General features: G+C 41.8%; 1 protein-coding gene across 1 annotated transcript in view; it reads right to left on the bottom strand.

The window, feature by feature from the left end:
• DIP2B (disco interacting protein 2 homolog B) overlaps positions 1-18822 on the bottom strand; it is a 236959-nt gene extending 218137 nt beyond the window's left edge. Inside the window, exon 1 of the mRNA XM_082664954.1 lies at positions 18631-18822. Within this exon, the coding sequence (XP_082521080.1) occupies positions 18631-18730 (100 nt within the window). The 5' untranslated portion in view covers positions 18731-18822. The remainder of the gene's footprint in view (positions 1-18630) is intronic.
• Between the last annotated feature and the right edge of the window lie 6626 nt (positions 18823-25448).

Raw genomic sequence — 25448 nt, 5'->3', positions numbered from 1 at the left:
CTGCATGGCCCAAAGACCCCTCCAATTCAGGAACACTGAATTTATCTCCTCCCGTACTCCAAACTGTTCTTCTGCTATTCCCTGTACTAGAAAATGGTGCCCTCCTTCCCTCAAGATGCTAAGCCAGAAATTTAAGTTTCTTAGGCGTCAACTTAGGTTCTTCCAACACATCACACGCTCTCCTCTTCTACACGAGTCTCATCGATTCTCTCTCCTTAAACACCTTTTTTCATTCCCACTTCCCCAATCCCACTGCAGAGGCCACCAGCTCATTTCAGTAGCCACCTTACAACTCTCCCTGTCCTGTCTTGCCCTCTTGCCCTGTTCTTATCTACTTAAGGTATTTCGCATTGGATTCTATGTGAATGGTGACCCTTGACTGTGTGACACAGGAGCCTGAAACCATCCTCCTCTACGCTGATCTCCACCAAATACAGATGTCATCCACTCCTGCTTACAATTCCTCAATGATTCCCCATGACCTACATGGGTGCTTTTTAAACTTTCACCTGAAGAAAGTGATGGGGGGGGGAATGGAGGGTCTAGAAGAGGCACAGCCTGAAAAAGCCAGCAACTAAGGCAAAATGTATTATTTTTTTATTTAAAAAGTTAAAATTATATTTTATCTTGGATTTTAAATCCTGTATTATAATATATTCATGTTTTAATGTAGCAATAATTTCCCCAAAATTCAATTAAATGGATACCCCAAGAAGATTCTTGTACCATGTTTATCCTACAGTTTTGAGTACCCTGGCACATTTCCTACTGAGAAGCAAGAACCTACGAGATAAAATTTAAGATTCTAAGACCTACCCACCTGTCCAGGCTTATTGGACCTACTGAGCTTACTCTTTATGCTCTAGCAATGACTACTAAATCATCGTAATTCCTCCAACATACTCCAGTGATTCACAAACCCATGTCTTTCTCCAAACCTAAACTATCCTCCTCCCTGGTCTGTCCTCCCACCAAACTCCTATTCAACTGATGACTCTGAGCCTGAGCGATACTCCTCCCCAGAAACAACATAGGTACATGAACGCCCTTTGCCTGAGCACCCTCAGTATTTGTACATGCCTTCCTTATGGCATTTGTTATGCAATAAACATACTGTTTGCAATATCCTATCTCTGCAAAAAACTACTGTCAGGGACTTCCTGGCTGGGCACTGTTCTAATCACTGTATTTTTATGTATTAACTAACTTAATTCTCACATCAACCCTATAAGGTTGATAGCATTCTTAACCACATTTTATAGATATGGAAACAGACAACTAAAACTGACTAGGGGGCTTCCCTGGTGGCGCAGTGGTTGAGAGTCCGCCTGCCGATGCAGGGGACGCGGGTTCGTGCCCCGGTCCGGGAGGATCCCACATGCCGCGGAGCGGCTGGGCCCGTGAGCCATGGCCGCTGAGCCTGCGTGTCCGGAGCCTGTGCTCCACAACGGGAGAGGCCGCAACAGTGAGAGGCCCGCGTACCGCAAAAAAAAAAAAATCTGACTGGGCCGGGGGGGTGGAGGGGAAGGCAGGAAAGAATCCCTACCTCTAACGAAAAACTCTTTTTTCTACAATTGCAAGGAAAAGTTAGAAGATAATCAAATCAAATTCAGAATTCTGAGCAATTTACTACTTCTGTCAATGGTGATCTCTGGTTGATAAACATATAATACTTTAGTCTTGTTTTCAACATGATAATCATCTAAATCATATTTCTTTCAACCCTTGCTGAAATAGGATAATATTAATTATTAAGATGTTTCACAAGTTCTATTTCTCAGCCACAAAGATAAACTTCAAGTTGATGACAGAAAAATAAATGGAATATTTGAGATTTTTATTATATTTATGCTATGTGTAAAATTACAATAAATTTAGTGTCTGAACAACATCTTGGACACAGGTACTCAAAGAGGCACCTGAGAGAAAACACTGGGACCTAAAATAAAAGTGTTGTATGCATACAGGCAGACATATTATGGGCGGCCTATGAATGCCCTCAGAAGTCTAGCTGGCCACACAATTTGCATAAACGACGATAAACTGTCCAAAGGTGTGACAGTTCAACAAACCAAATACTCACCATATGGCTAAATATTTCACTTCCCTGGTTTTCCAACATTTTGGAAAAGATGTAATGTGGCCAAGAAAAGATGTTGAAAAACCAAACATGGGAAATATTTAGTTTTTCCCAACCAGGACTGACCAGTTAAACCAAAACGAGGTTGCTTACACTATCTATTCTACAGAAAAACTGACCCAATGAGCTTACACCTCAGATCAGATCCTGTGAGTAATACAGTTGGTCAAGGTAGAGGAAAAGGGAATCGACACACAGGCAAGTACAAGTCAACACAGAAGTGGACGTCCCTCCATGCAGGGAGCAGAGGTCCTCAGCGGCCTGGCTCCAGCTCTGGCTCTCATGCAAGCGCTCTACCAGGCTTGGCACTGCATCTTCTATACACTTCTGCATAATAAATATCAGCTGAACTGAAATGTATGGGCCAAAGAGCCAGGTCCGTTGATAAAATGGAAAGTTGTCACACACCACCCAACTGTAAAAGTCACATGGAAAATCAGAGCGTGCAGATAAATAGGTGAAGGAAACAAAGGAAAAACAAACATGAGAAACTAACCGAATGCCAGGAAACATCATGGGCCCCTGAGTTCCAGCCCTGGCCAGCTTCCACAGGGGTCCCTGTCCCTTCCCAGCAGAGGCCCTGGGACAGAGCCGACATTTCTTTACTCTGTAAAGCTATCACCATCTAAGGAATCCTGTTGGAATCTTCTCCCTGCAAAGTCCATCTATTCGCGAACAAGTGTCTACTGAGTGTCTTCTATTCTACGTCCTGGCATCCAGCAGGGAGCAAGGCAGCAAGGCCTCTCACAGAACTAACATTTTACTGGGATCAGATAATAAATACACAAACAAGATCATTTCAAATGGTGGTATTAAATAGAAAATTTTAAACAGAAAAAAAAAAAAAAAGATGAGGGCTTCCCTGGTGGTGCAGCGGTTGAGAATCTGCCTGCCAATGCAGGGGACATGGGTTCAAGCCCTGGCCCGGGAAGATCCGACATGCCACGGAGCAACTAAGCCTGTGTGCCACAACTACTGAGTCTGCACTCTAGAGCCCGCAAGCCACAACTACTGAAGCCCACTGGCCACAAATACTGAAGCCCTCACACCTAGAGCCTGTGCTCCACAAGAGAAGCCACCACAATGAGAAGCCCACGCACCATAACGAAGAGTAACCTCGCGCACCATAACTAGAGAAAGGCAGCGCAGAGCAACGAAGACCCAACACAGCCAAAAATAAATAAATAAATAAATAATCACTTTGACTTCAAAATAAATAAATAAAAAGATGAGATGGGGAAAGTGGGGAGGAGCTGCTCATTTAAACTCAGCAGTCAGGGAAGGCATCTCTGAGAAGGTCACTTTTGAGCTGAGACAGAAAGGAGGCAAAGTTGCCAGCCAAGCACAGCACTTGGAGCAGAGCATTCTCAGCAGAAGAAAAGCAAGGAACAAGGTCTGGAGGCAGGAACAAGCATGGTTTGTTCAAAGGAGAGAAAAAGCCTCACCATCCTCAGGTTTCTGTTCGAGTGCCATCTTATGATGAAGTCATCCCTGACTCCCTACTTTAAATTGTATTCACTGACCGGCCCCAGTATTCTCTATTGCTCTTCATGATTTTTCTCCACTGAAATTTTTACCATCTGACAGGCAATCTAAATTACTTATTAATTTCTGTCTATTCCTACAGAATGTAAGCCCCTTAAGGGCAGGGAGTTTTGTTATTTTAATCACTGCCGTATTGCCTGTACCTATGTGGCATAAAGTAGGCACTCAGTAAATAGTAGCTAAATAAATAAAAAGGAAAAGAAAAGAGAAACGGAGGGAGGGAGAGAAAGAAGGAAGAGAGGAAAAGAATGAGAGGGAAAAAAGAAAAGGAGAGAGGGAGGAAACGAGAAAGGAGGGAAAGAAGAGTCAGCCAGTGTGGCTGAAGCAAAGTCGATGGGGGAACAGGAGTGCTGGCCTTGTAGACCATGGAACAGGAGCTGGAATTACACTTTAGTTTTTTTTTTAATTTTAATTTTATTTATTTTTGGCTCCATTGGGTCTTCCTTGCTGCGCGCACGCTTTCTCTAGTTGCAGCAAGTGGAGGCTACTCTTTGTTGCGGTGCATGGGCTTCTCATTGTGGTGGCTTCTCTTGTTGCAGAGCACGGGCTCTAGGCGCGCGGGCTTCAGCTGTTGCAGCGCGTGGGCTCAGTAGTTGCGGCTCGTGGGCTCTAGAGCACAGACTCAGTAGTTGTGGTGTGCGGGCTCAGTAGTTGTGGCTCGCAGGGTTAGTTGCTCCGCGGCATGTGGGATCTTCCTGGACCAGGGATCAAACCCGTGTCCCCTGAATTGGCAGGTGGATTCTTAGCCACTGTGCCACCAGTGAAGTCCCTGGAATTTTATTTAAAAGACAGAAGTCCACTGAAGGAAATTCAATGGCAGGGAAGCGACATGATCTAATTTGTATTTTACAAATTAGGTTTGGAAAATAGGTTAGAGAGAAAAAAGCAGGGACACGAGATAAGGCACTATGAAGCTACAGATGAGGTAACAGAGGCAAGGTGATGATCGGCAGTGATCAATGATGGAGAAGCAGATGCGAGGGTATTTCTCAAGGTAGCACCAAAAAGACTTACTGATGGACTAGATATGGGCCGTTGGATTGAAGAAAAGAGAGGAGTCAAGAATGTGCCAGTTATCAATTTATTGCTTCTCAGCTCCAGATCACCCCTTCATTGCCTGCTCTGTGAAAATTAAGATGAACCCTTTAAATATTTTTCCTTTGCCAGATGCCACAATATTAAGCTTTGTTTGTAGAGGCACTGGAAAGACACTGCAGGAGGAATGGTTCCAGTGTGCTCCTCTTGGCAGGATAAATAGAGTATCAAGGATAAATACAATATCAGTATTTCTGATGTCCTATGGAGCCCTGGCCAACTTATTTTAAGATCTTTTGTTAATTTGAGACAATTGGAAAGAAAGCTAGTCTAAGCTTGCAAAACCTTCATGTTTTTATAATTATGTTTCTTACATATACAAGGATTGGGATACTTTATTGTTTGCTCATCCTTATTCACATGCTGATACCACACTGCTTTGAGTATGATCATTTTAGAATCTGTTTCAATACATGGTAAAGCAAGGACCACCTCACTATTCTGTGCCTAAATATTCTTGGCTATTCTAAAACATTTATTCTTCTATCTGAACACAGATTGTTTTACCTATTTCCCCACCCCCAAAAGAATTCTCCACTGGAGTTGTAATTAATTTCCATTAAATTTACATCTATTTAGTTTTCCCATCCAGGAACATGGTATATATTTCCATTTTTTTCAGATCATCCTTAATCTTTTACAATTTTCTTCACACAGAGCCTGTGCCTTTCTTGTGATACTTTCCCTTAAGTATTTTACAATTTTTTTAGCACTATTATAAATGAAGTATTCTTCTCCTCACAAAGGCAGTTCATTGCCATACTTCCCCTGCCAACATCTCAATGATACCAAAGAATGCTTTTAGTTCCCACTCACCACACACTACCCTGTCCTGCGATGTCCAAGTTTTGCTGGAATCATTTAGAATATTTCCTTCAGACAGCAAGGTTTTCTCTTTCAATATGTGTCTTCAATTTCAAAGATCCTTACTTAGCATTTATATTATACATTCCTTATCACTCTCAATATATGTAATTATATTGATATATATATTATATGTAACATAGAGTAACAATAATATATGATATATATATATTTCAAAGTCCATTGTCTATCACTGTTTCCTCTCCTCTTCCTACTTTGGAAGGAGGAGAGGAAATATTATTTGTTTGATTAGAGTATACTGTCCAGATTAGAGTCTATGGGTGATATAATGTGAATCCTTGCACACCCACACAGAGCTTTCTTTTCCCTGAAAGGTGAATAGTATCTAGACTGTCTATAAGATTTTTGGAGTGGACCTTTTCTCTAAATAGTCTGCTTCTTACACTAACACTATAGTGATGCAAATGAGAACAGTCTGTTTTGTGGTAGTTTTAACTTTTTCTTTTGTAGCTTTATCTTCTTTTGAATGTTTCTCACCTTTTCTTTTCTTCTGAATCTTTATCTTTCTATCTAGGAACTTACTTGTAGGGTTTTTTTTGTCTTTACCATTGAATTCAAGAATTTTATCAGAATATGCCTAGGTTTGTGCCTTTTCTCATCGATCTTGCCTGGAACACAGTGAACTCATTCAATCTTCAGTCTTTTTCAATCTGCAATCTTTTTTTGGCTCAGGGAATTTTTCTTCTATTACTTATTCCTCCTTCTAAAATTCTTGTTATCTGCATTTTTGGTTTCCTGGATCTATCCTCCAAGTCCTTCGACTTTCATGAGTTCCCATTCCAACTCTTAGTATTTTTGTTCTAAGCTTTGAAATTGTTCTTTTACTTGAACTGAGTTTTAAAAAAAGAGGGCAGCAGAGATGTGCTCAAACTGCCACTTTCCCAGAATCATTTCAAATGGCGTTGTTTAAATGCTATCTTATCACTCAAGTATAAAATAGTTTCTACGTGCTCACTCAAAAGACAATTACTTTAAATTAATATTTTTAAAGCCCAAACAGCTATTTGTTGAGAAGTTACCAGACTGAAAGCTCCTTGAGAGCAGGGTATCTGCCTTCTACGTATCTCTCACCCTCTCAGTAGATCTTGAAAATAAATGTGCTCAATACACCTTTACTGATACATTGATGTTTAGCACCTTACAAGTTCCCAAAGGTAGAAGACCTTGTCATTACACTCACAAACTCTAAAGTCTAACTGAGGAGGCAAAAACAACATAAACAAAACAAATAAACAGCTGTCAGTTAAGTGTTAAACTGTCACTGAATACAACAAGAGCTTAAAAATAGAAGAGATTAATAAGGACTAAAGTAGTCAGTTGGTTTCATGATGAAAGGACATCAACCAGGCCGTGAAACCACAGGTAAATTTTACTACGAGAAAAGGTAGTCCTGACAAAGAAAATAGTCGCTGCAAAGGCATAGAGATGAGAATGAGCCAGTCAGGAAAAAGAGTGAGGAAACCAGTCTGACTGTAATAGAAGAGTCTGTCAGATACTACTAAGGAAATAAGAATAGATAAGGAGGCTGATGACAAGAGTCTAGATTCATTCACTGGCTGAATAATTACTGAAAAGCACTTATGCTGAAGGATGCTGTGTGCTGTCCTCAAGCAGCTTACAAAGGGAGATGAGAATATTTATGCAAATGATCATATAATAGCTTTAAGGTCATTTGAAAAATAACTATAATATAGGAGTAACATTAGAGATTAGAGCTCAGAGAACCAACAAATGAGGACGTTGTCTTTTCTTTTAACAGGAAGTTCTCTTCTAGGACTTCCCTTGGTCTCCTTGAAGAAAATGATAAGCAAAGAACCATGGGAGGAAAACTCACAAATGCTTTTGCTACACATTCAATTTAAAAATGAAAGTTTCTCCAAACCAGAAGGGAAGTCCAATAAAGTAAGAATAACAACTCTTGGGACTTCCCTAGCGGTCCAGTGGTTAAAACTCTGCATTTCCACTGCAGGGGGCACAGGTTCAACCCCCGGTCAGGGAACTAAGATCCCGCATGCCATGCAGCGCAGCCAAAAAAAGAATGACAACTCTTTACAATTTTAAGACAGGAAAAAATTGTAACTATGTATGATGACAGATGTTAATGAGATTTACTGAGGTGATCATTTCCCAACATATAGAAATATCAAATCATTATGTCATACTCTGGAAACTAATATAACGTTGTATGTCAATTATACCTTGATTAAAAAAAAAAAATTAAGACAGCCTGCTTGCCTCAGTCACAGATTTACTATGCAAGAAACTATCAGAAACTTCTCCTCACAATTCCTACTGGGTTCATTTTCATTTTTTATTTTTTATATTTTTGGCTGTGTTGGGTCTTCGCTGCTGCACGTGGGCTTTTCTCTGGTTGTGCCAAGCAGGAGTTACTCTTCGTTGTGGGCGAGGGCTTCTCATTGCGGTCGCTCCTCTTGTTGCAGAGCATGGGCTCTAGGCGCACGGGCTTCAGTAGTTGTGGCACGTGGGCTCAGTAGTTGTGGCTCACGGGCTTAGTTGCTCCACGGCACGTGGGATCTTCCCGGACCAGGGCTCGAACCTGTGTCCCCTGCATTGGCAGGCTGATTCTCAACCACTGCGCCACCAGGGAAGCCCCTGGGTTCATTTTTAAAAAGGAGATTCAGGGCTTCCCTGGTGGCGCAGTGGTTAAGAGTCCGCCTGCCGATGCAGAGGATGCGGGTTCGTGCCCCGGTCCAGGAAGATCCCACATGCTGCGGAGCGGCTGGGCCCGTGAGCCATGGCTGCTGAGCCTGCGCGTCCGGAACCTGTGCTCCGCAACGGGAGAGGCCACAACAGTGAGAGGCCCGCGTACCGCAAAAAAAAAAAAAAAAAAAAAAAAAAAAGGAGATTCAGTGACAAGACTGGCCAGCACTGTAATGCATTCATGCCTGACCTGAATTAAAACCCAGAAGGTTCCAGTTTATGAATAAATTGAAACATAACCCAAACATAACCTTGAAACAAGGTCCTTAAAAAGAAAGAAAAAAATCCTACAGCTGCTTTAGTTTACCCCTAAAAGCAAGAGTCCTCTGGAAAAAAAAAAGGAGATATGAGAGCACTCTTCTTTGACAAAAAATAACTCCAGAAAAATCAACTAAAGTAAATGTCATTTACAGAAATATCTACATTAATTTAAACATTAATTTTTAAATTAAACATTAAATATCCTAAGGAAAAAACAAAGCAAACAAAAAACTCTTTCTGAACCAGAATGTAACAATACTCTATCTGTAGCCCAGAAGCTCAAGTCCAGGGCACAGCAAGGACCTTTCAAAGATGCCAGACCTGTGCATTTTCATTTAGGGCTATCCTGTGTGGCATCCAAGATATTCTCCTTCTGGATTTTCCCCTTTCAGCTTCTCATCAACCCCATCTCAATTCAAGGAAGAAAAATCAATTTCACATCAAAATAGAAGTACATAAAATTATCTCTTACTTTACAGATACGCAGTCTTAAAGGATTTTACCCAATATCTTTTGCTCTTTTTAGAAAAAAAGAAGTCACACCCTTCCATAAGTCAAGCTGATATAAATGAAATCCTCCAAATATATGTTGGAGTGCTGGTTCTGGCAAAGCAAGGTCAAAAATAACCAACCTCACTCCAACTGCTATCCATTTCTCTTGGGATAGAACATTCCCATTCTTTTCTCTCTGGGGAGCCCTACCTCCCAAACTCCAAAGACAGAAGCCGTATCCTAAGAAAAGCGGGGCCCAATAGTTAAGATGGAAAAGAATTTTGCTGAAATTACTTGAAACGTGATTCAGGGAGATGGAGGCAGTGTGGTAACACCGTGGGGTTTGGAGCCAAGTTGAGGTGGGTTCCAACCCCAGCATACTTTACTTTCAGGCTTCACGTTCCTTAACAAGTCTCTACAGAATGGAAATGACACACCTATCTTTAGGAGTTGTTAGGATTAGAAGCACACTTCAAAGACTTGTCCAAGATCATACAGTAAGCAGCAGAAACAGTTCTAAATGATTCAAGTGTGTTCTCTCCCCTTTGCCATTCACTTCAGAACGTTACTGTTCCTGGTAGGGAAAAAGGGAAAGATCAGGTCTGTGTGAGGGCAGGAGCTGGCACACCCTTTGTTCCACTCAAGGTTCAGTTGCTTTTTGCTAGCTCAGTTCCCTCATCACCATAACAACAGCAGCAATTTATTCAGCACCTACTTACTGGTCAGGCAGGATATATAAAGTGCTAAGCACAGGGCATGTTACATAATAAGCACTCAATAATTGATGGCTACTTATACAGAGATCTTAACTTCTTAAGAGAGCTTAGGAAAGGCTGGCTTCTTACAGGAAATTGAGTGGAACAGAAGTTAAAGAGACAGAAAAAGGGGAAGAACATGCCCGAGTGGGCATTTCTCAGAGAAGGGCAACGTGTACAAAGGAATGGAAGTGAAAAAGCACCATGCATTCAGGGAAATACAAGTCATTTGGCACGGCTAGAGAAGACAGCAAAAACATGGAAGGCGCAGGAAGCGGGGCTAAAAAGGCAGGCAGGCAGGTCTTGTTACACAAAGGATGCCTGGAATTTATCCTGTGGATTGGGGAAGCCAGTGAAAATTTTTCAACAGGGAAAAGGACACAATTAGATCTGTGTTTCAGAATGATCATTCCATCACAGAATAGAGAAGGATGAACTGAAGAGAGAAGAGACTGAAGGCAGGCAGACGAGTTAGGAGACTACTGTAATGGTCTCAGCAAAAGATGGTAAGAGCTTAAACAAAGGCTGAAACAATGGGAATGGAGGGGAAGAAGCAGAATCAACAGAACTTAGTGACCCATCAGAAGTTAAGGATGACCCCCAAGTATTTGCGGAGCAGAAACAAGGAGTACAGTTTTGGACCTACTAAGTTACAGTTGTCTGGGGAGAATAAATAGGATGTCTGGAGCAGAGAGGAGTCAGGGCTAGAGATACAGACTAGGGAGTCATCTCCCAGCCTTGACAGCTGAGGCCCTGGTCATAGATGAGATCAGTCAGCAAGTGTCTGTGAAGTGAGATGAAGGCTAATGACAGATACCAGGAACACCCACACCAGGAGGAAGAAAGAGAAAAAGAAGCCCAAGGGAGAGCAGAAGAAATAGGTAGGGAGCTGGAAGGAAATTATACCATAAAAGCTAAGGAAGGAGGGAGGTTTATAAAGATATTGGTCCACAGCATCCAATGCTGTAGAGAAAGATGCAGAGAAAGATGTGGGTACTTTTCAGTCTAAAATCAGAAGTCACTGGTGGCCTTGGAGACATTTTTTTCAGAGGCTTGATAAGACAGAAGCAACGGACTAAGGAGTGAGCAAAGGTAAGAAACAAAATAAAGGAAATGTAGGCTCTACTTTCTAAGATCTATGAGAGGGAGTGAACGCTAGCACACAAAAGCAAATAGGCTCCAATACAAGATCGCGGGAAGATACTTTTCTTAAGATGGGAGAAACTTCAGCGTATCTATAGGCTGAAGGGAGGGGGCCAAGAGCCAAGTGTTAAGTGAGAGGCTAAAGATGAGAGGAAAAAACAAAGACAAAAGACTACAAGTGAATAGATGGATCAATAAAGTAAGATCCCAAGATCCCAGAAGAGGAGAAGGGATGAGGACTGAGATCATAGTCACAGGGACACACTGCAGAACAGGAGGGGGACAGTTCTTCCTCTGAGGAAAGAAGGAAAGAGGATACGGGTGGGAACTGATATAGGTAAGTTTGTGAGTGTTGAGGAGGGATGCTGAGGGAGTCTGGCGTTCCTTACAGGCTAGTAAGAATGAAGAGTGGTAGTACACAGACTTGGTTCTCGCTTCACAGTCCTCTTTGAGAAACTGATGAAAGCTGGAGACTCTGCTCCCCAAAAAGGCACATAAGCACTCACACTCACAATTCTACACACAGCTTTAGAGTTTCCAGGTCCACTAAAGCCAACCCGTGTATTCAAAGATCCTGTCAGCTGTGATGCTATAAAATTCCAAAGAAATGGCCTTTCAGAAAATATTTTATTCATAGAAGAGCATCCACCAGGGAAGGCAACTTATTCATTATAAACACGAATATACGGAAAGTCTTACTTAAATGTCCATGACATAGTCCAAAAAAAGTTGTAGTAGACTTCACTGGTGGCGCAGTGGTTAAGAATCTGCCTGCCAATGAAGGGGACACGAGTTCGAGCCCTGGTCCAGGAAGATCCCACATGCCGCGGAGCAACTAAGCCCGTGCACCACAAGTACTGAGCCTGCGCTCTAGAGCCCGCGAGCCACAACAACTGAGCCCGCACACCACAACTACTGAAGCTGCGCACCTAGAGCCCATGCTCCGCAACAAGAGAAGCCACCGCAATGAGATGCCCGCGCACCACAACGAAGAGTAGCCCCCGCTCACCACAACTAGAGAAAACCCGCACACAGCAACGAAGACCCAACGCAGCCAAAAATAAATAAATAAATAAATATTTTTAAAAATAAAAACTAAAATAAAGACAATGAGCGACAGAGCCTTGGATGTAGCAACGCCTTTAGATAAAAATAGTATTTTTAAAAGATAAAAGATCCATCTAGAGCTGACCCTTAGGTCTAAAGATAGAGGACTGAACAAGGCTGGTGGTAAATGCAACTTAAAGGAAAAATGGATGCAAGAAAACTTTTGAACGAGGAGCCAAAAGGAGTTGTTCACGAAGGACAAATGGGGGAAAAGGAAGAGTCAAAAACCATGTGAAGGCTGAGCATCCACACGTGCCTTTTCATACATAGCGTGAAGATGCTTGAGTCTAAGAAACGATGCTTAAATTTCAGAGCCATTTGCCAGAGCCTACAGGCTTAGAAATGCACACATGCCAGATGTCTACGTGAAACAAACCAGCTACTCTGTGCTGTTCTAGTCAACTGCTTGCACTGACACAACACGTGCTGAACTAGGGTAGAGGGTGCCGACAGGAGCAACTGATGGAGGAGTCAAGTATTACTTGCAAAAAAGAATTACACTAATTGATTCCATTCATCACTTCATATGTAATCATATTCCGCTAAGTAACACAAGATATTAAAAACAGCCAAGTCACTATGCATCCATTCACTATCAGAAACCATAAAGATTACACATACCAAGCACTTACTACACGCACACACCACACTCAGCTGTTCTCCTACGATCTCATTTTAAACCTCCTTACAACTCTAATAAGGTTGTCCTTCCTTTTTTAAGAACTGAAGAACTAAAACCAGGGAGGTTAGGCAGTCCATCCAAGGTCACAGGGCTAAGTGACAGCCAGGACTTGGACCCAAGCCCACCAGATGCCAAAACCCGTGCTCCTCAAATGATCATACAACCCCACCCCTTGTGCCAAAATCAAATCCCCAAGACAGAGACTTTGCTTCAATTAAAATCTGAGGTGGGCTTCCCTGGTGGCGCAGTGGTTGAGAGTCCACCTGCTGATGCAGGGGACACGGGTTCATGCCCTGGTCCAGGAAGATCCCACATGCCGCAGAGCGGCTAGGCCCATAAGCCATGGCCGCTGAGCCAGCATGTCCGGAGCCTGTGCTCCGCAACGAGAGAGGCCACGACAGTGAGAGGCCCACATAACGCAAAAAAAAAAAAAAAAAAAAAAAAAAAATCTGAGGTGAACAAAAATTTATTGCACTCCTAAAACAATACAAGAAAAAAATTGTTGAGCAGTCGTTTAAAGGACTTAGGAGCTTACATGGAGGTGAAATGAAAAACAATTTAAATATTTACAAGATCCATGACTGGCAAAAATGATATAAACTGTAAATGCTATAAGGTTTGGAGAAAGAGAGCTCACAGTGTTCAGGGGCAGGTTTAGAAAAAAGGTAGAACTTCAACTAACTCTTAAAGAACTGTGAGAAATGGTGCAGACAAGCAGGAAGGAGTGTTTCAAAGACCATTCCTGATTAATCATGAGAGAGAACCATGAAGAACTATAATCATTAAAATACAAATACATGTGAAGGCCGTTTTTAGCCAATCATCTGAACTTTCAACCCTGAGGTGCTAATCCTCACAAAGGCCAGGAAAGAAAGCAGCCACCAAGGGCTGGGCTGAGAGTGAAGGGTTAAAGATTTCTCTCATTCAAAAATCCAGGGGCTTCCCTGGTAGAGCAGTGGTAAAGAATCCACCTGTCAAAGCAGGGGACATAGGTTCATGCCCTGGTCCGGGAAGATCCCACATGCCGCGGAGCAACTAAGCCCATGAGCCACAACTACTGAGCCTGAGCTCTAGAGCCTGCGAGCCACAACTACTGAGCCCATGTGCCACAACTACTGAAGCCCACGCACCTAGAGCCCAAATTCTGAAACAGTTCAAGCCACCGCAATGAGAAGCCCACGCAATGAGAAGCCCACGCACCGCAAGGAAGACACAACGCAGCCATAAATAAATTTATAAAAAAAAAAAAATCCAGCTCAGTGTTATGGACTGTCAAACAACAAGATTAATTTTTCAAAATACATAGAACTAGGGTGTCTAAACAAGCGCTATCCTTTACAGTAAAGTGAATCATTCTTCCAGTGAATTTGTCTGTCACTACTCTTCTGGAACTACCCTCAAAACCAGTTTAGCATCATTCTAATTTTTTGACAGTTACAAATAAAACACATTTATAATCACTCTAATTTTTTCATTCACAGCTAGTTTGGACTCCAGAAGAACATCAACCAGCTTTTCTCTACTTGACACCAAGTAACCCATAAAATGAAACTCTACCCTCAAAGAATTAAAATTTGCCGCTATGAGGATTTTCAAAGGAATGCGTCACAGGCTCTGACAAGCAATTCCTAAAGATAAGCTCCAACATAAGGCGGGTATAGCCCACCAAAAATATAGATATGCAACTTTCAGAGAATAAATCACTTAGATAATGCCCAGTTTTGGTTTTTCAAACCAAACCTGCTTTCCTTAATACTCCTAACACTAGGAATGACAACTGTTTGTCATAATTTTCTGATAAAGGTGTTTCTTATGAATTAAGGACTATGCTACATATTTGGGGGGAAGTGGCCCACTTTCCCATTATAAGTAAAGTAAGAAGGATTTACCAGTCTTCTAGTGGCTTAATTCCAATTGCCCACTTTGAACACTGTGAAATACAATCTCAATTCAGCATCTCCCCCTTTTCCTCTTCAACTCCCCCACCTCTGCCCAACTCCTAAAGAGGATTCACTTCAACTCCTAGGAAGCAGCTGTCTCCTTCCCCTCCACCTTCAAGGTGGACCTGTACCACTCTCTGAGGACCCTGAGATACGTGATGAAACAGACAGGAGAAAGGGAGGATGTGACTGGGTTTGTTGTGTTTGTGGTCAGAGAAGTGTTCAAACAAGAAAAGGGAGGATCCCTTCCTGTAAGCGTTATTTTATCTTAAATACCTTTCCAGTTGTCATCTTGGGACTGTTTTCAGGCACTGAAAGACTTGCACCCCTTCTAATTTGCCACAGACTGCCTTCTTTCCTTCACACTTACGACAATTTCACGAGCTAAATCACAGCCCTCTCTACCAGCCTCCAGTTTTGTATTTAAGGTTCTCTGCTGTTCCTTTTTCACAACAACAAAGCAGACAGCTTCCTCTTTTCTTAGAAGGCAGTTTCTGTACAGAACCCTCATGGACTGTTTTGTCTCATGGACTGTTTTGTTGGTATTTTTAAGTGATTTCCCTACCGGACTCAGAGCTCCTTGAAAGCTAACACAGTACCATACTCACCTCTGTATCCCTAGCACATAGTAAGCAGAGAATAAATGTCTGCTGAATCAAATAAGTGAAAGATAGATTTAAAAGAGATTTCAGAAAGAGAATCAACAAGACTCTTTGGAATTGTGGCATACAACTATTTCGTAGCATTTGCTTAGAGTAAAAATTAGAGTTAATAGCTTGTGCAATAACCGTAAAGATATTTAAATCATTTGATGGTAACAGATGCCATAATTACATGTCAGCTTAAGATAACGCACTTACTAGTGAGCAACTTTAGACAAAATACTTAACCTTTCTGAGTCTTAGTTTTCCCTTCTGTTAAACCAAAACAACAACAAAAAACTATTAACAGGTGTTAATAACATCTGTTCTACCTAATCACAAAGTTGCAGTGAGACTCAAACGACATAATGCATAAGATCATGACACAAACACAATGAATTATCAGACAGATTTAAACAAATTCCCCTCATTAGTGTTATTTTATGTGCATACACTTGACTAAAACATATGACTCAAGTTCAGACAACAGAGCTTATTACCAAATACATAATAAATGTAACAATACATGTGAATCATGAAAAAATTTTCAGTTATGGGAATATTTGCAGAAACCTCCTGCCTATTCAATTAGTCTACAGAAAAGCTTATGATTAGGTGTCCGTTCAATTTTAAATGATTCTCTGGACAGTGCTGGGCTGTTCTTTTTGGTGCAAAAGCAGGCAGCTTTAAGCACCAAGTCCATGGTGACCTGCCTGAATGAAGCAGCAGCCACAGCACTGGGTTCTGCAACGCACTCTGCGGCAAACAGCCCAGGGTGGCACAACCTGCGTTCCGGTGCAGAGCTGGCCCATCTGCGACCAGAGCCTGCAGCTGAAAATACAGGCGAGCACAAAGAAAATTCTTTAACGGCATACAGCTCAGACGATCGCTATAATTAGGACCAACTACAGCCTGAACCTAAAAAAATGAATAAAATGGAGGAATGAGTGCACCAAAGCCAACAACACACAATGAACACATAGTTAAAAGCATCTTTTTTTTTTCCCAGAAGAAAAAAGTACTTTTGTCAGAGCAGTAACCGTAGAGAAAATTTTAAACAAACAAAGGTCCCTTCAAAATATGGTACAGACATCACAAATAGCATGCTATAGATCTGGGAGTTGTTGGTGGTTTCAACTTCACTTGAATTCCTAAAAATGTCTACCTACTCCTCCAGTCAACCATCCTCTGTACTTTAAGCGAGAGAGACAGACAGATGGCCAAGATGCTGACACTGCAGGTCCGAGGTTTTTCAACTACATTTTTTCCCGTTTTCCATCGCTAAAAGAGATGAAATACAAGATGATGTAGTATAAACCTTTAAAAAACCAATTCAAACTCAGTTACACGCCAAAGCAAAACAACCCTGCATCAGAAAACAAACCATGCACTTGTCCTTAAAAATGTTGAAGGCTTGGCAATACAGTTTGCAGGAGTTTCACACTTTCTTGAAGGAGACACAGGTGAGCTAATCAGTGTGAGTCCTAGAAATAGTTCCTTGGAATCATCTCTAGAAACACCCAGAGAAGTAAACGATAAAAAGCTGGAAGCAGATATATCAAGAATAAAGAGCTTCCAGGATTTCCCTCTCCATGTAAAAGCAATCAACTCCTATTTTTAATCTCGTTCTGATGCAAACATCCAGCCAAACTTCTCTCCTGGCTAATCAAAGATAGCTGATGTGATACTATAAAGTAACTTTTAAAAGTCTGACTTGAATGAAAGTCATCACGGATTGAATGACAATGCTTTAGTCCAGAAGAATGAGGTTTTTTGAGAGGCAGAACCAAGATAGCAATGCCCTAAACATTTCACAGAAACAAACTCACCCACCACAACTGATTCTGGGGACTGGCCAAAGAATAACTTCCCAACTGGTTAACTGAAAAAAAATATGCTGATAATTAAGTGCAAATGAAAACAGCACCTCCCTATACACTGGGAAAACCTAACAGGGTTATTAAAAATAATTATTTCCCTCCATGCCCAACTGGCTTTATAACACTCAAATCTACTTCTGGTTTTTCATTGTAAAGGACTGCGGGGTGGGAGAGAGAATGCCTTGATAAGTAAACAAAAAGTCAGAACTCTCCTGGGAACTTATCACATTCTTCTTTTCCAACCAACAATTTTTAATCCACTTGAAAAATGCTAGCGAAGAGGGCCTTTGGCAAAGAACTTAATAAGAATATGCAACTCTGGGGACACCACCACAGTACTGACATCAAGCTTGGAGAAAATGCTGCTTTTGTCTCAGAGGCAGCCTGTGATAAAAACAGGAACTTTGTGGAGAACTGATCACAACTGCACAAGAAGCCTGATCACATGCCCACAACAGAGCAACGTTTCTCTCATTGTTGTCCAGAGACTTCTCTAATAATAGTGGCTCGACTTATTCCATTCTTTTAATTCTCAATACCAATCCAACCCTCCTTGTAACAATCCATTAACAAAAGAAAGACGGTGCCGGCCAGGATTTGCCTGTAACCGGTAGCCACCTCTCTCCTTCCCTCTTCAAAGACTGCAAAAGGTGATCAGATGCGGACAATTCAGCCTGAATACAGGCACCAGGAAAAAAAACCCTTATGACAAAGGTGTTCTAGAAGCAGCCCTGTGTGTCCCTCTCTGTGTTAATGCCACTTCTTCTGGCCTCCCCAGGACCCTCTACGGCCCACCCCGCTTCTATCTCTCTCCTGTCACTAGGGAGGCATCTCGCATTGTTAAAGAAGGAAGAAGAAATGCTGGCGGATTTCCCCTGTCTTTCTCTTTTTCTGAAGACGGAGAAGGGGAGCTGAAACAGGCTAGGGCCCTCCCCTGGAAAAGGGTAGAGGAGAACAGGAGAAAGCTGTCAGCCACCCTGCTGGCGGCCTCACCCCCGCCCCGCCCCCACCGTGCCCCGGCGCCCGGGCAGAAGCCTGAAGCGGGAGGACACAGCTTTGTCTCGGGTTTTGGGGGGCAGGGAACACAGAAGCAGCCCGGGCCTGGGGAGGACCTCTCCTCCGAGCCTCTGCTCACCCCCTCCCAGGGAACACAATGAATCACACGGAAACCCACTTCCCAGGGTGAGAGAGAAGGGGAGCGACCCTTCAGAGCCCGGGCCAGATTTCCGGCACCCTCCTCCACTCTGCCCGCACGGCCACCAGGGCGCGCGGCGGGGACCTGGTCTCCCCTCGCCGCGAGCCGCAGCGGCGCCCGGGCGCCCGCTCCCCCGCCCGTCTCCTACCCTCCGAGAGCTCCAGCTCCAGCTCCGCCAGCTGCGCCCGCACTTCGGGCGGCAGCGCCGCCACCGCAGCCGGCGAGGGTTCCAGGCCTCGCTCCGCCATCCCGGCTCTGTCAGCCACACTCCGGAAGACAACCGAGGGGGCCGAAAGAGGGACGGACTGACGCGAGCCCACACCCCGACTACAGGATCCGGCTCCGGCCGCCAAGCGCCGCCAGCGCCTCCGCTGCAGCCGCCGCCATGAGCAAGGGTCACGTGAGCGCGGCAGCCCCGCCCCCGGGCTGAGGATGCACCGCCTCCGAAGCCGAGTCAGGCTGAGCACTCGCGGTCTGATGGCGCCCTCTACTGGGAGACTCCTGAAACGACGAGTCCAAGCCCGCCGCCCCGATTTCTCCAACGCTAAATACGCCAACGGTGTTGATGTCCACCGGGACACGTAGCCTTTACCTTTTACGAACTCACGACCACGCAGTTTTCAGGGGCCCCAGGCCTTGCTTTTTCCAGTTCTCTTCACTTAGTAGTGTATCCCTTTGTCTTGTCACTTCTTCCGTTTCCCCCTGATTGACACCTCCGATTCATAAAGATTTGAACTCAGGCCAGTTCTTTCACTGGGGCTTCCCGATTACATTTACCAGGAGCTCTTTTTTTTCTATTTCGGTTCTAGCATTTAAGACAAAGGAGGGAGAATCTGCCTCCCCCTTCCTAGACATCTAACCACTTACAGGAGAACTTCGTCTTCTTTATCTTTTTATCCTCCTTGGTGTATGACTTAATAGGTGTTCCAAAAGTATTAATATTTTAATTCAGTATAAGGATCCACACATGTGTGTGTTTTTACCAGGAACTACTGGGGCAGATGCCTTAAACTGCCATTCATAGTCTTTCTTTAGTAGTATTGAATCTTTTTTTAAACGTCAAAAGTCCCCTGCAGAATTAGAGGGAATTCCAGTGTTTTTCCTTCCCTTCCATTCTGATCCAAAATTGGTCCTTTGAGAGTAAGGCCTCAGCATCTGTTCTTTAGTAGTTCCCAGACAGTATTATATCATTCATGGGCTGGAGGGGAAAAAAAAAATGAATTTCAGCTTAAAAAAGGAATGTAATAAGGTTGACTGGGAAGTAGACTTTGAAATTTCCGTTTAACTGCAACAATGTAAGGAGAATCTATGGGAATATATGTATGTATGTCTTCTGGTTTACATGAGGACTATGGCAGTTTTTAAATTTTATTTTATCTATTAAATTATGGCTACGTTCCGTGTTCATTGCTGAGCGCGGGCTTTCTCTAGTTGCGGTGAGCGGGGGCTACTCATTGTTGCGGTGCCCGGGCTTCTGGTTGCGGTGGCTTCTCTTGTTGTGGAGCTCGGGCTCTAGGCGAGTAGGCTTCAGTAGTTGTGGTGTATGGGCTCAGCAGTTGTGGCTCGCGGGCTCTGGAACACAGGCTCAGTTGTGGCGCACGGGCTTAGTTGCTCCACGGCATGTGGGATCTTCCTGGACCAGGGCTCGAACCCGTGTCCCCTGCACTGGCAGGCGGATTCTTAACCACTGCGCCACCAGGGAAGCCCTTAAATAAGAGATTTTTAAAGGAAAGAAAAAATTTATGAGGATCAGGAAAATTTGAACACTAGATATTTAGGAATTATTGTCATATTTTTACATATGGTAATGACATTGTGATTATATAACTTTAAAACAGTACTTTTTAATGGGAAAACATACTCAAATATTTATGGATGAAATGGTATGCCTGAGATTTGCTTCATAATAACCCAGTGTAAGGTGGGGTGAGAAGAAGGTAGAGGTATATCTGAAGTAATATTGGCTGAGATCATAGAAGGAGTTGGGTGACGGGAATATGCAGTTTGATTATACTATTCTACTTTTGTATATATTTTAAAATTTCCATAAAAAAACATTTTTTTAAGTAGAGAAATATTTCTGCAGGAGATCATACCTTTGTAATTGTATCTTTTTCTATTTTTTCTAATATTGCTATATATTAAGAGAATGGGTACTTTAAAACATGAATCTACAAAGCAATCTTTACTAAAAGTTTCATAATTATAACAGTTGAAAAACTGGAAATATTGTCTACCCAGAAATCCAAGAGAATCAACTAAAATACTATCATTCACTCATTCATTCATTCAAACATACTGAGTTAATGTAACATGTTAGGAACTGTCTAGGTGCTAGGAATACAGTGTTTGAAAAAGGTGTATACTCTCACGGAGCTTAGTTTAGTTCTATCAGAATTACAATTAGTTTTATGAAGTGGCTTAAGATTAGGCCAACATATAAAAATAAATAATTTCCTGTCTTACAGCAATAGGCAATTCAAAGAAAAATCCATTCGGTCACAGCAAAACATAAGTAGGAATAAACCTAACAAGAAATGTGTACGATTTATATGAAGAAAACTGTAAACCTAAATAATAGTTACCTATTCCCAGATGGGAAGACACAATATCATAAGGATATCAATACTCCAAAAATTAATCTATAAAAGTTAATGCAGGGCTTCCCTGATGGCGCAGTGGTTGAGAGTCCGCCTGCCGATGCAGGGGACACGGGTTCGTGCCCCGGTCTGGGAAGATCCCACATGCCGCGGAGCGGCTGGGCCCATGAGCCATGGCCGCTGAGCCTGCGCGTCCGGAGCCTGTGCTCCGCAACGGGAGAGGCCACAACAGTGAGTAGGCCCGCGTACCGCAAAAAGAAAAAGAAAAAAAAAAGTGAATGCAATCTTTATCAAAATATTACTGTAATTTTCTAAATCTTGACAAGCAGATTCTAAAGTTTAAATAGAAGATTAAATGCTCAAGGAAAGTCAAGAAAAATTAAAAAATTTAGAAGAGGAATTTGCCTGAGCAGATATCAAAACATACTAAAAATCAACAAGCCTCAAAACCAAAAAGTCATGAAGGAATACTGATTGTGAATAATGAAAGATAAGACAAACATGCATGTTCTTTAGTGGCAAGACTCATAATTTTTGTCGAGTCAGTTCTCCCAAAATTTCTTGTAAGTACAATGCAATATCCATAAAATCTTCAACAGAACGTTTTGGTTTTTTTTTTTTTAACAAAATTTGTTAGGTGATTCTAAAGCTCATATTAAAGAAAAAAATTCACAAGAATGGCCAAACATTCTAAATAAAAAAACTATGGGAACAATTTGTCCTTTCAAATAACAAAATATGCTAAAAAGCTACTGGAGTTAAAATAGGGTGTTATTAGTGCAGGAAGAGGATAGAAGGAATTTGATAAATACTGAAGAAACAGACTTACGCGTAACTAGGAATTTCCTTTATGATAAAGGTGGCACCTCAAATCAAGGAGAAAAGATCAAGTATCTAACAAATTGTTTTTTAACAAATTACTATTTAGAAGAAATAAGAGTGTCACTTCATAATGCACCAAAAGAAACTGAATGTGTTTAAAAGTTAAAATTTAAAGAAAAAAATTAAGGTATTAGAAGAGAGGAAAAATATTTAATAACTTCAGCATAGGCAGGGCTTTCTAAGCAAGTTGTACAGGTGAATGTTGATAGATATGGCCCCCAAAACAATTAAAATGCAAGAAACCATATACAACAGGTGTCCCCAAGCTGCCTGAACCATCCCCCCCACCCCCGCCACAGTCCGTGGAAAAATTGTCTTCCACGAAACCAGTCCCTGGTGTCAAAAAAGGTTGGGGACCGCTGATATAAACGTTAACATTTTTTAAATTACAAATAAGAATGTGTTTCCAGTATATTTAACAGACGGTGAAATATCCGCAACATAAAAAAGAGCCCTGGACTTCCCTGGTGGCGCAGAGGTTAAGAATCCGCTTGTCAATGCAGGGGACACGGGTTCGTGCCTTGGTCCTGGAAGATCCCACATGCCGCGGAGCAACTAAGCCCGTGAGCCACAACTACTGAGCCTGCGCTCTAGAGCCCACAAGCCACAGCTACTGAAGCCCGCGCTCTGCAACAAGAGAAGCCACTGCAATGAGAAGCCCGCGCACTGCAATGAGTAGCCCCCACTCGCCGCCGCAACTAGAGAAAGCCCGCGCGCAGCAGCAAAGACCCAACACAGCCAAATATAAATAAGTAAATAAATTATAAAAAACAAACAAAAATAGATTATAAAAAAAGAGCCCTACCAGTAAATAAAAATTGACCACCTAATGAAAAAATAAGTAACAAATAATAAATGGCTAATAAGGATACAAAAACATTTAAAAACTTACCAGCAATCAAAGAAATACAATTTTAGCAATAACAGATAAGAAGTACCTAAATGATATATAGATACTGGGTGTATCCCTTCCCTTGATGGCTGAGGACCATAAGCTACAGAATCATAAAAGCCCAAAACTCTTGAGGGTGATTTGTCCTGTTGTGTGAAAGATTTGGACACTGGGGAGGAGAATTCTTTCCTCATCTGGAAATTGCTGCAAGGACCTCGTAAACCTGTAACTGCTACTGACCAATCTTTCCTGTCACATAGAGAACGCACCTGAGGAAGAAGCCAACATACAGCTAGTGGATTGGGCACGGGAGGGAAAGGTGTGGAAAAAAGGTGAGGGAAGAGGAGAGAAGAGGGATTAGATTAAGATTGATTATGCACTTGGGTCCAGCTCCATCACTGAACGTTTAAAGTAAGCCACTGGCTCCCCTCTACTTATTCTCCAACCTATTCTCAACCCTCTATTATCAGGCCTCCACTCCTAGTCTATTGAATCAGTTTGGTAATGGTTACCAGTAGCCGTCCAACTGTCAAATCCAATGGACTCGTCATCTCACTTACGTGGCATTTATACTTTACATCTTGAAATTTTCTCCTTTAATTTCTTTAACATCTCTTTCTCCTGCTTCTCTTGTTAGAACATTTAATGCCAGTATTGTTTGGGAACTCCTTTTCCTCTGCCTTCTTTTACATTTTTAAAAAGTGTTTTTACTTGAAAATATTTCCAGGTATAGAGAATTATACCTATGTACCTATCTCACCATCTATTTCTGCTTCAGAACTTTAAAGACATTATAGATACATTTGAAGGCCCTATACATGCATCCCTAGTATTATTTACCTCCCTTCCTCCTTCCCAAAACATGGTTATTTAAAAGGTATCCACCATCTTGCAGCCGGTATCATTCCCAAGTATATTATTACATTTTTATACTTTTACTAGATGTATCCATAAACAATAAATAGTAATTTAAAAACTATAAATAAAAGGTATCAAACTCTATATGTCAATCTAACTTGCTCTTTCAATATTTCTTTTGACACGTAAGAGCTGTTTCCAGTTCATTCACTTTAAGTGATATATAGTATTTCATCACAAGACATACTATAGTACTACTGACTCATCTCCTGCCTCCCTCTTAGACTTACCTTTGTGAATATATTGGGCCCACCTGGACAATCCAGGAAAACCTCATTCCAAATCTTTAACTTAATGACATCTGCAAAATCCCCTTTGCAGTATAAATAACTTTCACAGGTTCTGGAGATTAGGATGTGGACATCTTTGTGGGAGAGATTATTCAACCTCTCATACTGTTTTAACTACTGCTCCCTTAATTCCAAACATCTTTCTCACCTGGACAATTCCCAAACTATTCACATAGCCACGAGCTTTGTGTTCTCAATTTCGAATATAACCATAATCCTCTCCTTAAGACTTTCGGTGGTTCAGCATTCCCTACAGAATCAAGTGAAGTCATTTTCTTAGCATACAATTGGTCATGATTTGACTGCAAAGTAAATTCAGCTTTTCTCTTGTCGTACTCTACTGAAACCTACACTCCACCCATTCCAAACTATTATACTGAATTTGCCACATGGTCATGCCTCTTTGCCCTTCTTTACTTGCACTCTGTCAGTATGCTGTTCATTCTTCCTTCACCTACCTAGCCAACACATATTGTTCATGAATCCATTTGGAAGTTAATGCCTATCCCCCCAACCCCAGCAGAGCTGACCACCATTGAATGTGTATTTCTAACACCATCAAAACATTCATAACACTTCATAGTAATATTTTGGCTTATAATGCTCCACTCTAGTTATTAAGGGTAGAAATTTCATAATTTTAGCATTCTGTGCACCTAGTGTCTTGGCTTATAGTAGATATGTAAGATCAAAATGGTCATAAATGAAACAATTAAGGTCATGGAGTTAGTGTGTGGGTATTTCTAAGATTTGAATACTGATGGAAAGTGGCATGCTACACAAACAGCCATACATCCACAAGAAAACAAGTGGTGAGACACAATAAAAAATTTTTTTAACTTAGTAAGTTAAATCTGGAATCTTGAAGAGTATGTGCTATTACTCCCTAAATTTTTGGATGAGTAAACAAGCTGAGAGAAAGAAATGATTTGCCTAAATACACCAAGATTAATAACAGAGTTGGCTGTAGCTATGGGAAGACTATAATGTTACTCAGGGTTGGCGGGGATTTGATAGACATTCAAATTTTATAACCTTCTAGCCGTGTTTATGAGTGTGTTACTTCATTTCTAGGACACAGCTGGTTTGCTGAGGCATGTGTGAATTATGTTTTTTAGGGATCTTCACATAGAAAAATGGCAAGTTGATAATAAAATTTTTTTTAGCAGTGATAACAGTCACAACAAGCTTAATGCTTTTAATTCCTCTCCAATCTGACAATTTTATTGGTGAGGATTGGAAACATTAAAACTTGAATGAACTCACATGAGAAGTGCTTAACAGTAGTTGGCATGGAGACTGTCCAGGTGGGAAGAGAGGATGATGATTAGGATTAGGGTAGCAACAATTAAGACAGAAATAGGGGTAGATATAAATTAAATAA

Source organism: Grampus griseus (assembly GCF_964374135.1).
Source record: "Grampus griseus genome assembly, chromosome: 11".
NCBI classification, from domain to species: Eukaryota; Metazoa; Chordata; class Mammalia; order Artiodactyla; family Delphinidae; genus Grampus; species Grampus griseus.
The sequence above is the reverse complement of the archived record's forward strand: the minus strand, read 5'-3'. Positions and strand labels throughout refer to the sequence as shown.